The following is an 18,610-nucleotide window of genomic DNA, read 5'->3' on the forward strand; positions in this document are numbered from 1 at the left end:
ATTAGACAGCGTTCTCCAGACCCTGCTACACCCCACTTCCTTCTTCCTAGCCAACTGGGCAGCCCTAGAGATGTTCTGTTCTTCCACCAGGGACCCCCTGACTCTGGCCAGTGTCCTGCCTCTTGAGAGAACCATGATCTAGATGGAAATGTGCGCTCTGGTGCTGGGATTCATCTTGGCTATGCTGTTGAGAGCGCAGATCTTCCAACATAAAAATGAGAAGAAACAGTTGAATAAATCTGTTAATAATTAGAATATGAAATGCCTGAAGTATGAACCTAGTCATTTGGAAGTCATTAAAAATAAAATGGAAGCATAAATATTGATACTCTAGTTTTTCGTGAGCTGCACTGCACTGGCATTGACCATGGTGAGTCAGACCATCATGCTGTTTACTATGCCATGAAGACATATCTGAACAGAATGGCCTCACATTCACCATCAAACAGAGCATTTAAAGCCCTGTCCTGAAGCACAGTGCCATGTGGGATAGGATCATATCTACATCACTACAAGGACGTTTATTAAAGGAGCAGTCACATTTATGTACAAACCACTATAGTTCGTGGTGAAGCAATCAAAGAGCATCACCAATGTCATTGGTCTGGAATTTACCAAACTCGCCATTAATATGCATCAATAATTATTGGAATAGAAAATTTGGACACGAAGAGGAAAGAACAGTGGTTGGAAAATAGGCTGGTAGTGACAGAAATGAAATTGGATATTGTATGATAGAATTTTGCAAGCCCAACAACTTTTTCATTGAAAATCTCTTTTTCAACATTATAAGTGGCAAACCTACGCATGGGTATCACCAAATGGAATACACAGGAATCAAATTGACTTTATCTGTGGGACGAGATGCTGGAGAAGTTCAGTATTATTTGACAAAACAAGATTAGGCACTGACTGTGGAAGAGACTATCAATTGCTCAAGTTCAGGTTGAAGTCGAAAAAAATTAAAGCAAGTTCACAAAAGTACATTCCATCTGGAATCTCAAGAAATTTTTCACACGGAACTTTAATAATTGGAGCTAGGATGAGCTGTGAACCGAAATCAAAACCACCAAACATAAAGAGAGCAAAAGGCCATTAAAAGGTCAGGAAGGAAAGCAGAGACCAACTAGGATGTCAGAAAAGACTCTGAAATTTGCTCTTGAATAAAGGGTACCTAAATCAAATGGAACCCTGGTGCTATAGTGATTACATGTTGGGCTGTGATTGGCATGGTCAAGAGTTCAAAATCACCAGCAGCTACGTGGGAGAAAAACTTGGTTTTCCATTCCTGCAGTGTAAGACAAGATAAAATAATTATTTATAAACTATTAAGGGCCCAGGGGGGAGTGGGGAGTGGGGAGGGAGAGGGAGGGGAAAAAAAAGGAAACCGAGCTGATTCCAGGAACTCAAGTGGAAGGTGAATTTTGAGAATGATGAGTGCAACGAATGTATAAGGGTGTTTTGCTCAATTGATGTATGTATGGATTGTGATAAGAGTTGTATGAACCCCAATAAAAAGATTTATTAATTTTAAAAAAAGTGTCGTAAACCCACAGCAAGGTGGCTTTGACTCAGCAATGACTCGATGGCAGTGAGAGAGCGAATGGAAGGGAATGGCTTTTTCCAAGAGCTGAATAGAAAAACCCCAAAGGTCAACTCGAGACGACAAAGTACAGCATTATAATGAATTGTTCAAAGATCTGGAGTTATGAAGCCAAAAAGTAGATTTCAAGCTGAAAGACTAAAGAGAAAATTCAAGCCTTGAGTTGTAATATGGAGTATTCTATGGGTAAGCGTCAAACGAAGATGGAAGGCAGTGAATGTGAAATTTAAAATGTGTTCCTTGTTTGTATTAATAATAACTAGATTTTGACCTTTGTAATGTTGAACATTGCAATTCGGACAGTTCCCCCTACTCCACACAAAATACCTAGAAAACAAAATGTTTCCTTTGTATGTAATAAGACTAGGTTTGTAATAAGTAGCTGGGAGGAAGAAAAAAGAAAAACGTATATGCAGTAATATTCAAAAAGAGTTAGTTGATGTTCAACCATTTCAAGAGGTAGGATATGAAGAAGAATATGCTATCAGGATTGGAATGAAGCTTATTAACAACCCATGATATGCAGATGACAAATTTTCTTACTGAGAGTAAGGAAGCTTTCAAGTACTTGTGGATGAAGACCAGTTTACACCCTTCAGTATGGATTGCAACTCAGTGTAAAGAAAACACAGATCCTCACAACTGGCCCAATAGGCAACATCATGATAAACAGAAGATTGAAGTTGTCAAGGATTTAATTTTGCTTAGATCCACAATCAAATCTCATGGATGAAGCAGTCAAGAAATCAAATGATGTCTTTCATTGGGCAAATCCATTGCACGTGACTTAAAAAAAAAGTGTTAAAGAGCAAAGACGTCACATTGAGCAATAAGGTCCACCTCATCCATGTCATGGTATTTTCAGTTACCTGATATGCATATGAAATTGGACATGAATAAGGAGTACCATAGAAGAATGGGTGAATTTGAATTGTGGATTTGGGGAATATGAAAAGCCAGAAGAACCATCAAGTCTGTCTTGGAGGAAGTACAGCTCGAATACTACTTAAAAGGGAGTATTGTGAGATTTTTGTCTTACTTACTGTGGACATGTTATCAGGAGAGACCAACTTCTGGAAAAGGCCATTATGCTTGGTAAAGTAGACCTCAAAATCCCTCTGCCATAGAGATGACTCAGACTCACAACGACGGGCCATAGGACAGAGTAGAACTGCACCTGTGGGTTTCTGAGACAGTAAATCTTTATAGGGGTAGAAAACTCCTTCTCTCTCTCATGAGCAGCTGGTGCTTTTGAATCATGGACTTTGCGTTTAGCAGCTTCACATGTAACACACTGTGACATCAGGGCTCCAGCAAAGTAGAGGATCAGTGAAAACGAGGAGGACTCTCAAGGAGATGGATTGACACAGTGAGTCCACCAATGGATTCAAATATAACAGCACTTGTGATGGCGATGAAGGACCAGGAAGTGCTTCATATTGTTGTATGCACGAAACAACAGCAAACAATATTGGTGTAGAGTGCAAAATGGGTAAGTGTGAAGTAGTTACTTATTGACGCCAAGAAACGTAGTCTAGTGGCATTTGGGAGCATAACCCAGTTACATCAAGTTCCAAGAGATTGTTGTGGCTTTTCAGTGGAAGGACAATGAAGAGAGTCAAAGCAACCTTGAAAGAAGGAGGTGACATTTGAACTACATGAGACAGCGCTCCAGGACTGAGGGTGTGCACAGATGAGTAAGAGAGCCTTTTGAGAGAGAGGAATGTAATGGAAGAAAGAAATGGAAATTACTGTCTCTTTCTCTTTTTCATCTGTAAAAGGATAAAATATGCTCCCCAAAATGTCTTTTCCTTGTTTCTGAAAGAATCACTGGCCTAAAATGCAAAAAGTTCAACCAGAATTTCTATTGCACACTAATGATATTTTACCTTGATCCTTTGAATGTTAAGTACCCAAAAGAACTTTTTTGGCTCATTTTAGGACTTTGAACTATCTGTTCCAAGTTCACTCATGGTTGATGATATGAAGCTGAAGGAATCAACATTTTCCAATGTGGGTATACCAGAACAATAATCAGAATGAATAAAACTGCAGGTAGATGTCCTGTTAAAACCTAGATCTCCCTCCCATGAAAGAAGAGCGGCATGTAGGTGGCTTAGCAAACAAATCTCTGTACTGGCCGCGTCAGAAACAGCAGTGCCCAACTTAAAGCTGACAGCAAACTGCATCACTTCCAATGTGTGTTACTCTCAGGTGTCAGGATAACACTCCAGTCTCCCGTATCAGGCTCCTGAAACAGTTATCCACACCTCTTTCAAGTCTTCCTGTCCAGGACTATGACCTATGATTTTCTCTGGAACTGTTACCTTTCTGCAACACCCACATTTTACGAAGTCAGATCTGTTCTGATTTCACTGCACCAAACATGACTTAACCAGTTGCTACCATTTTGAAGTTCAGTTTTTTCCCCTAGATAATTTCTTCACCTCTTATAGTCTGTGGTAATAAATATTATTCTATATGATCAGTAATATCTGTGGGACATCAGTCCTGTTGGGTAATTGTTATTTAGAGACATAAACATTCTATGCTATCGAGAAAACCAAACCAATAAAAATCATTGCCACTGAGTCGATACTGACTCATAGTGACCCTTCTGAGTTTCCAAAACCAGCGCGCCACTAGGGCTCTTGCTGATCCAGGTAAAGGAGCTGTTACTTGCAGGTTTGCTCAGTGCCTGTAACAAGGGAAGGTGTAGATATCAGTCTCTAAAATGAGAGCTGTCTTTCACCTGGCTTTCCAAGTGTCACCGTCACTGTCTTTCTTACTTATTGTTTCTTATGAAATGTTTTTCCTGTTGGACACACATTGGAAAGTGCTGCACTATATAAAGCGGACTTTGAATACAAAGAAGAATCCCTGGTGGTGTAGCGCTTATGGGCTGGGTTGAAATCCTGATGGTCAGCAGTTCAAAACCACCACCAGTTCTTTGGGTGAAAGACTGGGCTTTCTACTCCTATAAACAGTTACAGTCTTAGAAACTCACAGGGTGTCACTAGAAGCCAGCATTGACTCAATGGCAGTAGTCTGGTTTGCAGTTCTGAATAGAAAGAGGATTATTTCGATACCGGTTGTTATATTGTGGGCATGTCTGAATTCCACATTTTTGTGAAGTGAAATTATTTGGTATGGCTTCCCATTCATGTTTTTGTAATTCTCACCAAATGATTGGGTGGGATTCTATACATATAGAATCCATGTTCATGTCCCTAAATTGCAATTACCCAACAGGACTGGTGTCCCACAGATAATACTGCTCATGCAGAATAATATTACAATAGAATATAAGAGGTGAATAAATTATCTATGAAAAAACTGAACCTCAAAATGGTAGCAACTGGTTCAGTCATTTTGATGCAGTGAAATCAGAACAGATCTGACTTTGTATGAAACACTGATAAAGGGGAATTGTCACTCTGAATTCCCTGGATGTATTAGTGCGCCATCTTAGAATCAGGAAGAGAGAGAATCTGTGACTATCAAGATAGAAAAGCCAACAGAAGAGCCCCTGCAATATTTCTGTGTGAAGTGAAAGAGGCACCAGGGGCACCATGACCATGGAGCAGATCATAGGGCAGCACCAAGACCAAGATGCAGAGTGGCAAGCTTCCATCCCATGGCACAAGACAGAGGCCAAGGGACCATGTGGCTGGGAGTTCAGGGACCAGAGAGACGTATGCCAGACACTATGTCTCAGAAGAGGTACTCCAGACAAAACACTGAGTCTTAAACATTTTGTTAACTGTTAGCTTCCCTAATAACCCCTCCCTATAATCCTGAGTGTTGTTTGTGAGTTCTGTGCGGCATTTGCAACGAGTTATGGAGCCCCCTGGAGAAGCAGAGTGTCTTGGGAAGGCTGACACCAGAAGAGAAGAATGGAGGGCACTTTGCCTTGGGCTGGTGAGCCCTTGCATTCTCTTTCTCGTTTGGGCAGCCAGAGGAGGTCAGATCTGGCTCTCGCTGTTTCCTTACAAGCTCTTCGAAAGAGCAGTGTAACTATAACAAACTAGCAGGCTTCTTTCCCATCCATTAACTCATTTAGCTTTGCAAACACCCATGATGTGAGTATTATTATCATTGCTTACAGATAAGGAAACTCAAGCTGGATGACTTGTCTGAGATCAGACAGAGAGTAGTGGTAGAAATAATATTTGAACTGAAAGGGTTATTTTCAGAGCCCGTACACTCAACCAATGTACAAGATTGTGCTATAGGGTCTCTGTGAGGCAGAATTTATTTGGATGTAATATGTGTGTGTGTGTCTGAGAGAGAGAGAAAGAGATAGATAGATAGATAGATAGATAGAGAGAGAGAGAGAGAGAGAGAGAGAGAGAGAGAGAGAGAGAGAGAGAGAGATCAGTGTCCTATGTCAAAGCACCATGGGATGCTCAAAGGACAAACCGCTCTGTCTTGGAAGAAGTAAGGCCAGCATGCTCCTTAGAGGCAAGGATGGCTAGACTTCATCTTACATACTTTGGACATATTGTCAGAGAGATCAGTCCCTGGAGAAGGGCATTATGTTTGGTAAAGTGGAAGGGTGGCAGAAAAGAGGACGCTAACGAAATCAATCAACACAGTGGCTGCATCAATGAACTTGGCTATAGGAACACTTGTGAGGATGGCACAGGACTGTGCAGTTTCGTTCTGTTTTGCACAGGGTTGCTATGGGCCTGAGCAACACAACATGTGAGCTTCAGGAAATCCCTTGGTTTCTCGGTGTTTCGTTTAATTCCTAATCAAGTGGGGATGAAAGATCTACTCTAATTGCATCACTGACTTATTTTGAGATCTGAAAAAAAACAAAAACCCAAACTCAGAAAACAGCCCTTCCCCACAAGAACCCAACCTTCCCTCCACCCCCCATCACCAGCCCCAAACCTGTGAATGTACAAGAAAAGATTCATTATGATGGGGAAAAATTAGTACCAAATGGCTTACTTGTTAATTAAAAGAAGTTCAAAGCCATAGTTTGTTCATTGCCTTTGGGCAGCACTTTACTATGTGCGTTCTATAACTGTTGACAAGTGCCTCAAAGATATTGTAGGAAGCAAACACTTCAGACACAACAGGCAGGCTTCAGCTTGGGTTGAATGCTTTCAGGTTGAGGCTTAAAGCAGAGGGGCACGTCCTTTGGAGATTTATTGGTATCCCTGAATGAACTTTGTAACAGGTCTTGACTGAACATCTGCATGCTAAGCATTCCCCATCTACACTGTAACCTAATAACTTCCTTAATAAATCTGATAATCACGAGCATTGGCTTTGAGTTCTGTGTGACCATTACAATGAATTGTCAAACTACTCAGTAGCGGGAAGAGTAGAGAGTGTTATGAACGTCAGAGCATGGGTTGTCTTTATAAACGAAGCACATTGTTTTAAGTACTTTACTTGGTGATATGAAGTGTGTAATTTCAGTCACATGGAGTTTCAGTAGCATTCGAACATAAGAGTCAGCACAGAGAGAATCCGCTTTACTCCTGAAGATAAAATATAATGAAAGAAAAGTCAGGTTAAGACAAAGAAGGCAGGGAGGCTTGGTGTTCTATTTCCCAAATCACAATAGTCTGATCTTTGGTCTCTCATGGGAACAGGATTAGGAAGCGTTTCCGTGTGTGTGGAATTTCTATGAGTTGGGGTTGACTGTAGCATCGCTAGTAACCGACAACCTTGGAGTTACGTGGTTCTGAGTGTATACAGATCACTGAGGAGAAAAGAATCAGGTTTCTCTTATCATTAGGCTCGAAGTCTAAGAATATGCATTTCCAGTCTCAGCCTGATTCCTTCACCCTAATTTATTGCTCTCAGAAGAGTGAAGCCGCCTTTGTAGTCTCCTCATGGCTGACTTCATCTCTTGGTTCCTCAGTGTGTAGATCATGGGGTTCAGCATGGGCGTGATGACCGTGTTATTGATGGAGATGGCTGTGTCCATGGGTAGTGTAATGAAGGGGCGGCAGTAGATGTAAACACATGGAACAAAGTGGAGGGTAACAACCATAATGTGGGAAGTACAGGTGGAGAGGGCCTTGTTCCGTCCCTCTCCAGAGTGAGATCGCAGCATCACCAGAATAACAGTGTAGGACCCCAGGAGCAGGAGGAACCACAAAAGGGTCACTAGTCCATTGTTAGAGATCATAAGCAGCTCAAGAGTAAAGGTGTCAGTGCAGGCCAGTTTCAGCACCTGGGGCACATCACAGTAGAAGGCATCCAGAATGTTGGGGCCACAGAAGGGGAGTGGAAGCATCAGTATTATCTGGACAATTGAATGAAGACCACCCCCCACCCAGGAAGCCACCACCAAGGTCAACCATACCTCTCTCCTCATAATGGACACATAGTGGAGGGGTTTGGAAATTGCCAGATATCTGTCATAGGCCATCACAGAGAGGAAAAATATATCCGCACCACCAGCAAAGTGAAAGAAAAAGATCTGCGTCATGCAACCATTGTAGGAAATGGTCTTCTTTGTGGATAAAAGATCCATGAGAAATTTGGGGACAGTGATGGATGAAAAAACAATGTCCAGAATGGATTTATTCCGCAGGAGAAAGTACATAGGGGTGTGGAGGCGAGACTCACAGGTGACAGTGACCACAATGAGGACATTGCCCAACACGGTTGTTACATACACAGGTAAGAAGACCACAAACAAGAAACACTCCAGCTCCCGAAAGCGAGTGAGTTCCAGGAAGACAAACTCTTTCACATGGGTGTGGTTGCCCTGGTCCATGGTTGGGAAGACTTTCTTCTAGTTTGCCTTGGGAGAAGAGATATCAAGGTTAGGCATATCATATCCTGATGTAGCAGCATCTTTTTGTACACTGCCATAAGGCTTTTAAATCATTAAGATGATCATGACTTGTCGATCCATATAAGGTAAGCAAGATAAACAACCCTGAGGAGAAAACAACAGGACTGATGGTTCTGGGGGACAAGGTGGGAGGGGAGGATGGGGAAAGCGAGGGGGAAGCCAACAAACCCAGGGACAAGAGAACAACAAGAGATCTAAAATTGATGATGAAGGGGGTGAAGAATGCCTGGTGGGGTTTTATCAATGCAATGTACCCGAGAGAAATTACTGAGAGCCAAATGAAGGTTGAACATGATAGTGGTACAGGAGGAAAGTAAATGGAAGAAAGGACTAGGAAGCAAATGACATTTATAGAGGTATAAATATAGACATGTACATATGTAAATATATTAATATATGATGATATGGATATAGGTCTATGCACATCTATTTATATGTTAAGTATTAAGTATTTATATGTTAAGTAGCAGATGGACATTGAACCTCTACTCAAGTACTCCCTCAATGCAACAACATTTTCTTCTAATAACCTGATATTCTATCATGCTCACCTTCCTGACACTATCACTGAAGTCAAAATGGGTGCATAAACAGATGTGGTGAGGAAAGCTGATGGTGCCTGGCTATTAAAAGATATAGCGTCTTGGGTCTTAAAGGCTTAAAGATAAACAAGTGGCCATCTAGCTGAAAAGCAACAAAGCCCACATGGAAGAAGCACACCAGCCTGTGTGATCAAGAGGTGTTGATAGGATCAGGTATCAGGCATCAAAGACCCAGAATAAAAAATTATATTAATGTGAATGAGGGGGAGCATGGAGTGGAGACCCAAAGTCCATCAGCAAACAATTGGACACCCCTTTCAGAAGGGTCACAAAGAAGAGACGAGCCAGTAAGGGTGCAGTATAGCATCAACGAAACATACAACTTTCCTCCATTTCTTTAATGTTTCCTCCCCCACCCACTATCAAGACCCCAATTCTACTTTACAAATCTGGCTAGACCAAAGTATGCACACTGGTACAGATAAAAGCTAGAAACACAGGGAATCCAGAACAGATAAACCCCTCAGGACAAATAATGAGAGTAGCGATATCAGGAGGGTAAAGGGAAGATGGAGGGATAAAGGGGGAACGGATCACAATGATCTATATATAACCCCCTCCCAGGGGGAAGACAACAGAAAAGTGGGTGAAGGGAGACAGCTCTCAGTGTAATACACTCAAATGAATAATAATAACAACAATAATTTATAAATTATCAAGGGTTCAGAAGGGAGGACGGGGAAAGGGGGAAACGAGCTGATACCAAGGGCTCAAGTAGAATGAAAATGCTTTGCAAATGATAATGGCAACATATGTAAACATGTGCTTGATACAATTGATGTATGGATTGTGATAAGAGCTGTAAGAGCCCTAATAAAGTGATTTATTAAGAAATAAAAAATGATTATGACTGCTCAGAAAAATCTAGGCTTTGATTTTGTGTAATGGAAATTCTTTACTTTGACAATTCTTTCCTGTCGAAGTACCCTGGGTTGATAGGAAAAAGCATCACACCAAAAGATAGGTTCTTAGTTTGACTAGAGTAAAGGAATGCATTGTGGTTTATTTAGAGATTTATTTATTTTTTTGTCTTGTAAGAGTAACTATTTCTTTCTTTTTAAAAAAGTTTTATTGGTATGAACTTCACATATCATACAATTTACTCATTCAGTGACGTTAAGAAGACTTGTGCAATCACCAGCAGAATTAATGTCAAAACATTTTCTTCTCAAATTCATTGTTGTTGGCGCATACTCCCTCCCCTTATTCACTCTGCCCCTATCGACTTCTCTATAGATCTATCAACCCTGGATTTTGTATCCAGAAAATGATATAAGTAAGAAACAGCAAGCAAACAAAAAAACCAACAACAGCGACTAGACAAAGCATAGAAACAGCTCAAAATAAGTGAGTAAATAAATAAAACACCTCAAATGTAAAGAAAACAGAAAATATTAAAAAGTGAAACAACTTTAAAGTGAATCAAAAGGGAGATCGAATGAGAAAGTATTACATTATAACCTAACTACACCTCCCATAATTGACTTTACAATGCTCTCTGTCTGATATCACGGCTGGTCACACCCAAAGAAGAGGGTCAGAAGGGATTCACCCGAGGCTTAATCTATGTGGGGGATCCTGCAGATGGGTTTTGGGCATACCCTGTCATCCATAAAAGTAACTTTTCCAAATGTCTACAGAGCTTCCTACGTTACCAAAGACTTTTATCTGCAATATCTCATTTTGGTTTGATCCTTATAATGTTTCCGTGTGGTCTATAGAGTGTTAATGATTATTTTTATTTTATATGCGGGGGAACTGAAGCTTAGAGCTATTGATGACCGGTTGCAGCTGCATAATTGCAGCGTTAGCGATCGGCAAACCAAGAAGACAGAAGCACAGGTATTTACCTTGACTAGGTAGTCGTTGTTAGGTGCTGCTGAGTCGTTCCGACTCAAAGAGATGCTCTGCACAGCAGAATGAAATGCCTCCTGGTCCTGAGCCCATTGTTGCAGCCACCGTGTCAATTCATGGGTGAGGGTCTTCTTCTTGCTGCCCGTCTGCTTTACCAGGCATGATGCCCTTTCCCAGGAACTGGTCTCTCATGATAACATGTTCCGAATATGTAAGCGGAAGTCCCACCGTTCTTGCTTCTAAAGAGCATCCTCACAGTACTTCTTATCACACAGGTCGGCTGGTTCTTTTGGCGGCCCCTGGTGCGTTCAGTATTCTTTGCCAGCACCACATTCAAATGCAGCAGTTCTTCAGTCTTCCTTAGTCAGTATCCAACTTTCACACACATATGAGGCATTCGAAAGCACCAGCTCTTGGGTCAGGCACACCTTAGCTCTCAAGTAACAGCTTTGTTTTTCAACACTTTAAAGAGGTCTTGTGCAGCAGATTTACCCACATGCACTCTGTCATTTCATCTCTTGACTGCTGCTTCTATGAGCATGACTTGTGTATCCAAGTAAGATGAAAGCCTTGTCAAATTCAATCTTTTCTCCATGTATCGTGATGCCGCCTACTGGTCCAGTTCTGAGCATTTTAGTTTTCTTTACAATGAATTGTAGTCCATACCGAAGGCTGCCATCCTTGATCTTGATCAGCAAGTGCTTCCAATCCTCCTCACTTTCAGCAAGGTTGTGTCATCTGGAAATATCAAGTGGTTAATACGCCTTCCTCAAGGCCCGATTTCACATTCTTCTTCACACGGTCCAGCTTCTCTAGTGGTTTGCTCAGCAGATAGGTGGGATAAGTATGGCAAGAGGACACAACCCTGACCATGTAGTAGCTTATTGGAATTATTGAGTAGGCAAGACCTAAGTGAGAAACCTGATGGGTTGAAGTGGTTGGCCCTTTGACCTTTGACCCCATGTGGGTCAGCTGAGTAAACTGATGAACTGTTTCTGTAATGATTATAGCCTAGAAAACCTGATGGACTGAGTAGCTCTGCTCTCTGCTTGAGTTGGAATTGACTCGATATAGTAGGTTTGTTTGTTATTTGTTTTTGTTTTTGGTTTTGCTTAAATAGTTATTTAAATAGCCTGTCTACTTGATCCTCCACTTGGCCTCTTCCCTTAATGGAAGAGAAGAACCCAGCTCTTATAACCAGTCCTTCTGGGATTCTGGGCACTCTGGACCTTTTCCTGGGCCCACAGAGACTGCTTATACATAGGGATGCAATTACTGTTCAGAACATATGAAAATTTCACAGACAATTGGCCATTAGAACTTCATAGGACTTCAGGAATGACTTAACCAACTCTTCTTATATTAGGGTGAACATAGAATGACATTTACTTTTCTAGAGTTAGAATGTAAATTGACAAAATACAGAAGGTTTTAAGAAGTACTGACTTGAAATCCAATAATTTTCTAGTATTGTTATTTCAAAATAACTATTTTGAATTCAACTATCTGGCCACCAGAAGACAAAACATTTTACAATCAGAATATCTTTATAACCCAAAGATTTTAATATAACAGATAATTTTAGAAGATTCAAATAGACGAGGTCACCAAAACTTAGACCACTAATGGGTTAGGAAAAAGTGATGCTACCCTGAGAGGCCTGCAGAAGATAAGTTAAAGCAAAAAGCTGTAGGAATCATCGAATGTAAAACTAATGATCTGCTCTGTGAACCTTCACTCACTTTACAATAAAATGTCCAGTAAAATAAAACAGAATAAAGAAAATGAACACTTTCCATAAGTAAAGATATGGCTATTCATTTGATTATTTGTTAAATATCTAACCCAGAAAGAGAAATTGGAACTTGGAATCCACTGGACAACTACTTGTTTACTGATCTGGTCTTTAATGTTGTATTTTATAAAAGCTTTGGGGGAAAGTTTGTCTTCCTACCTCTAAAAACCGGAATCGTTCCCACTTACTGCTTTCAAGTCAATTCTGACCCATAGAAACTCTCTAAGATAGGGTAGAACTGACCCATGGGGTTCTAAGCCTGTAACTCTTTGTGGGAGTAGAAAGCCTTATCTTTCTCCTATGGAGCTGCTAGTGTCTTCAAACTTCTGATCTTGCCGTTAGCAGCCTAATGGGTAACACCAATACAACACCAAAATTATTTTAAATTATGTTTTACTTTTGAATTTTGTTATTTCTTATCCCTTTGGTCTGTCAGAGAAATACAGTCATTTAATAAAGTTTATGACTGCAATTTGTTGTGTCTAGCTGTTTTAATTTTCACCTTTAAACAGAAAATATTCACATTTTCTCTACTCACTTTCTATAGTAGAAAACAATGAATATACAGAAAATTTCATTGAATAAAACTGTCATAATTCCATCAATCAAATATTCCAATATATGACTTTAAAAACGATTTTGACACCATTTTCTCGAATCTTTATCTTTAACGACTATTATAAGATTATGATTGCTTATAGATTTTTAACAGACATAGTCATTTTGCCAGACTTATTGCTTTAAATATATATAGTTTTATTTTTTTAAATAATAGAAAACTGATACTGAAGTGATGAAATTATAGCTCAAGAAAATAGGATAAAAGAAGAGAGTTGGCTAGGTGAATGAATGCTAGAGTACTTTCCTTGAAATTACATAATAAAACATTCCATTGAGAACTTATTTCTGGATATTTATTTTTTTCATTCTGCCAAGGTTGAATGTATCTTAAGGGTTTCTTTGAGGAGTTGATACAATTTGACTCTTCATTAAGACTCTTCTGTGTTAACCCTTCTAGATCCCTTAACTTTTCAATATTATATAGAATAATTTCACTGCTGTGGAAAAGCATATTACCTCTTTAAGAATTCTAACATTATGATTCAGTAGGAATTCTACTTTATGCTGGCATGCAGTAACACATTACCTAAAATTGGTATTCTAGAATTTTTCACGGACTCCTAACAAACAGCAGGGAGTTATGTAAATGGTATAATATATTTAGAATTGTGAGATTTCCTTCTATCAAAGGAATGTAGAGGAAAAAATATCTCTTACGGTTGTGTTGAGAATGGATTCTATTCGGTTCCCCCTATATCAGAGGTTCTCAATATGTGGGTCACGACCCCTTTGGGGGCCAAATGACCCTTTCACAGGGGTTGTCCAATTAACAAGAGTAGCAAAATGACAGTTATGAAGAAGCACCAAAAATAATTTTATGGTTGGGGGCGGGGTCACCACACCACGAGGAGCTGTATTAAAGGGTCGCAGCATTAGAAAGGTTGAGAACCATTGCTCTGTATGGAATCTCAAGGGAAACATTTGTCCTGGAGCCAAGGGCAAGAGAGGCCTCCCCTGGGAAACCAGTCCTCTTCTTAGAAAATGAAGGATACATAACTGGTTGTGTCTCTGTTTTTACTTCCAAAGATTCAAAACCATATGGGTAGCTTAATTTCCAACCAACATTTTTTTCACATGTAGTCTCTTTACAGTTTCATGTGTATATTTTGTTTTGCTGAATGGTTTTTGGTTCTAAGATCTTCCTAGCCGTTTGTGGAATGTGATGAAGAATACAATAATTACTATGGTAGATACAGGCTTTTATAGGTACATGGGGATTAAGTAGGGAGAGAAGGAGTCATTGGTCATGGAGGGTAGATAGGAACGAGGCACTGGCCAAGAGAGCAGAGCAGTCTTGGGAGAGAGATATTGAGAAGAGGATGTAAACCAGAGGTGGGTGGGAGGCATTGAGAGGGAGGCTTGTTAAGTGTCCAAGGTGTGAGTAAGCTCAAAAGTCATAGCTGACCTATTCAGTTTACCTAACTGGTCCCTAATTTCTATTTTCAAGCAATGCTTTACTCAACAGCTTGTAAATGCAAGTTTATGTGAATATGTAAATTTTTAAAAACAAAAATCCTGAAATGGAATTTCCAGGTCAAACAATATTTTTGTTATCCAGTTTTAATTCATGGTTATGATGGTGTAAAGAAGCAGTCTCATTATAATTGCTTTTCCATATTTAATTTATGTTGTAGGTAGATTATAGAGCAGAAATATATGATAGAACTTTTTTAGCTTCTCATGAGGATGGTAGATTGAGGATATTGTAAGCTTAATAAGGTAAATGTAAAACCATGATAATTGAACAAAATTTTAGTAATTATTTTTATACATATTGGGGAAAACAATTTTCTTAAGCATTGAGTCAAAGATGATCAGTTTGATTAAATATGAATATAGAGCCTTCATTTTTCCCATCTTATAAATAAGTAAAAATCTAACAACAAATTAAAAGTTATTTTGAAATCCCAATAAAATATACAAGGGTTTCAAAAAGTCAATGGAAAAATTCCATTATCTTTTAATTTCATTTTTCCATGAACTTTTTTGAAGCTGTTTCATAATACAAAAAGATTTAATATTTTGATATGTATGAAGATCATATAAATCAATGACAAAAATAATTTTAAATAAAAATGGGCTGTGATTCATAGATAAATACAGTTGGTTAGCCCGATGATAAGGGATGTTCAATTACATAATCAACAAAATACAAATGAAAACTATGAAGAGGAATTACTTTTCATCCCACAGAATAGGCTTTTTCTCGTCGAAAAGGTTTGAAAATATTATTGCCGTGGATATGGGCAGAGAGAAAGTTTCAAATGTAGATAGTAGACGTTTATATGGGGACAAGCTTTCTGGGGTCATTCTGGAAATATGTGTCAAAATTTATTTATTTAGTTTGGGATGAACTTGTTTGTCTCTAAACACTCCAAATTGATTTCAACGCTACTTTTCCTCCTCTTTTATTTAATTTTCTTTAAAGCCACTCAAAGCACTTTTAGGTTTGAGGGATAAGGAATCTTGAGGTATTTAAGAAAAAGAAATATACAATATAGATGTCAAAGTATACTATATACTACAAGTGTACGATATGGTATAAAGCATATACTGAACAGATGTTCTGTAAGATTGTTGTAGTGAAGCTAACTAATCAAGGTAAGAGGTATATGAGGGAGATAGGTCTAGTGATCATCTTGGTATGTTGTGGTTCTGTGAGCCAATGGCTTGAGGCATCCATTAGGGAGACTGGGAATGGTCAAGTTGAACCAAATTCACTGCCATTGAGCCGATTTTGATTCATAGTAACCCTATAGGGCACGGGTAGGACTACCCCATGTGTGTTTCTGAGACTGTACGCTCACAAGAATAGAAAGCCTTGTCTTTCTCTTGTGGAGTAGGTAGTGGTTACAAACTGTTCACCTTTTGATTAGCAGCCCAATGAGTAACCACTATGCCATTCTGGAAACGGAACCTTGAAGTTACTTAGTGTTGCTATTTGGAATTAATGTCCTGCTATCAGTTCTGACCAACCAGCTAGAAGGATCTAGTCTATCAGACACAATGTCAAGGGAAGATGGAATGGTGCACTTCTATGTTGTAACCTCAGCGTTTTGCTATATAGAGGCAGTTTTTAAAGTTAGTCTTTGAAGTCAGAGTCCAAAATTTTACATCGTGGCTCTGCGAAGCTGAGTATGCTACTTTGTGACTCTGATTCTTCATTCATGAAATGAGAGAGTATAAGCTTATTTCAAAGGATTCATGTGGAATTACTTGGGATAATGCAGCAGTTTTATTGCCTAGTATTATGTGTCTATTCTGCCTCTTTGCCTTAATGCGATCTCTTTAAAAGCAGGGACTTTGTTTATCACCACTGTATATACAACTTCTAGAACTGTATTTGATACATACCAGGCATTCAGCAATTAAAAAAATAAATGAATGGACATATGCTTCTCAAGTTGTTTATGAACATTTGCTCTATCTTCAGCTTCATTCAACAATTTCCCCTTTATCTCACATTCATTTTCTGTTGCTAAGTTAGTGACATGATTTCATAGATATGAGAATACACTTTAAATTTCAACGGAAGTTATTATAAATGACCAATATTAATATTGTATGCTAATATCGTTATGCAATCATGCTTCCCAAATCATTCAGTGATTAACTGAAAGCTTGAGGATTTGACTTCACCAACCACTCTGCTTCTACAAAGATTTACAGCCTTAGAAGCCCTGGGAAGAAGTTCTGTTTTGTCCTGTAGGATTGTCAGAGTCTGAATAGACTTTGCTACTGGGGATATTTTCCCCTATTCCCAACAAACTTTTCATCTATTTTCAGAGGAAAACGGAGTCTCATTTATTTTCCTATGTGTTGAACAGTAAATGTTCAAGGAATGATATTTAAAAATAATTGTTAAATTTTCCTAATTTAAATGTATTCAAAATGGTTTCTTGTCCCACTGTCATTCAGTTCCACTACAGCAAACAGAAAGGGGTAATGCTTCGTGGTTACACAACGGATCATCAGTAATAATTGCACAGTTTCAAAGTCTTTCCAAGTCTACAGGCCACATTCTGCAAGTCACAATGGACTTTATGGCTGTGAGTTGAGTTGACCCATCACCAACACAAACTACAATTCTAGTATAATTTTCAACCCAGCATAGGAGAATAAAACACGTTAGTAGATGGCTTATGTGCATTCCAAACTATTATGGAGGGAAATGGTTTGTAGCGGTTGGAATACTATCTTCAAAAGAATGGTGGTAGACTTAAGCCAAACTTTTGAAGAGGAGGAGGAAGAGGAAAAGGAGAAAAAAAGAACAAATGGAGATGAGATAAAAACAACTGAATAATATTTTCAAACTAATGTGTCTTGACAAGATTAATATTTTATGGTAGAAGCAGGGCATCTTATGAGTAAATCAATCGCTCCAAAATTACATATAGTTAAAAATTACAAATGTATATTTTACTGTTCAGGGACTGAAGACTATTGAAATAATCATAAGTATCTATACATCCTGAGCTAGGGTTGCAAATCCTCAGGTTCCTTTGAAATGCCATCACCTACCTTTTCAGCTAGAAAGGTCAAACTTCCAGGTTCCCCATTTCCACAGCTCACAGGCACAGTCTACACTGCTTCCATAGGCACTCATTTAGAAGGCTAATATAATGACCTGCACAGGGAATAGTGTTGAATCTTTGTAGGAAATGCAATTTTCACTCAAAAAAGCTGACAGTTGTAGACGCAATGGGAGTTATTAAAAAGTTACTCAGCAACATGGAGGCATGATTTTTCCCTCCTCTCTCTCTCACATACACACATATTCATCCAATATGATAAAACATCTAATGAGGAGGTGATGAAACCATGCACAGGAGAGCCTGAGGAATCTACAAAGGAATCTGCAAAACTAGGGGTGTCTCTGATGTGCAAGTCCCTCCCTTGGAAACATGAGAAGGGAAGGGAATTCTCACACACATATGGACATATTTGGATTTTCTCCATCCTCACCTTCTAATAAGACCTAATCTGGAATCCTGTTCATAATAATAGGGGCACCTAGACAAGGAGCCCAATCTAGCTGACCTCAATAACAATATCATCAAAGACTTGGTGTAAGCCTCTGTCTATTGATATGTTCATAAACAATGCCTGGATTACAGGAGTATTATGAGCACAATGAATAAACTAGAGTTTTTAATTTCTAAGAAAATATTAAAAATATTAGTGGCCCCACATATAATGCCACCTCCTTTTTTTGGGGCAAGGGTTTTAAGTCTATCCAGTGGGGAAAGAAGAGACTTCAGTAAATTATGCTAGGAAAATTGGATTTCCCAATGCAGAAGAAATGA

The 18,610-nt window shown here is 39.1% G+C and overlaps 1 protein-coding gene across 2 annotated transcripts; it reads right to left on the bottom strand.

Annotated features, from left to right (window-relative positions):
• Positions 1-5,698: 5,698 nt before the first annotated feature.
• LOC142446284 (olfactory receptor 4D6) lies at positions 5,699-8,398 on the bottom strand. Of its 2 annotated transcripts, XM_075548049.1 has the most exons (2): positions 7,441-8,351; positions 5,699-5,720 (listed from the first exon to the last, which is right to left on the bottom strand). In XM_075548049.1, exons 1-2 carry the CDS (start codon positions 8,349-8,351, stop codon positions 5,699-5,701), a joined length of 933 nt encoding a protein of 310 aa, XP_075404164.1. The 2 variants fall into 2 exon arrangements, with proteins under 2 accessions (XP_075404164.1, XP_075404165.1); XM_075548050.1 differs by lacking the exon at positions 5,699-5,720 and having other exon boundaries at positions 7,407-8,398.
• Between the last annotated feature and the right edge of the window lie 10,212 nt (positions 8,399-18,610).

Source organism: Tenrec ecaudatus, chromosome 4 (genome assembly GCF_050624435.1).
Source record: "Tenrec ecaudatus isolate mTenEca1 chromosome 4, mTenEca1.hap1, whole genome shotgun sequence".
Classification (NCBI taxonomy): Eukaryota; Metazoa; Chordata; class Mammalia; order Afrosoricida; family Tenrecidae; genus Tenrec; species Tenrec ecaudatus.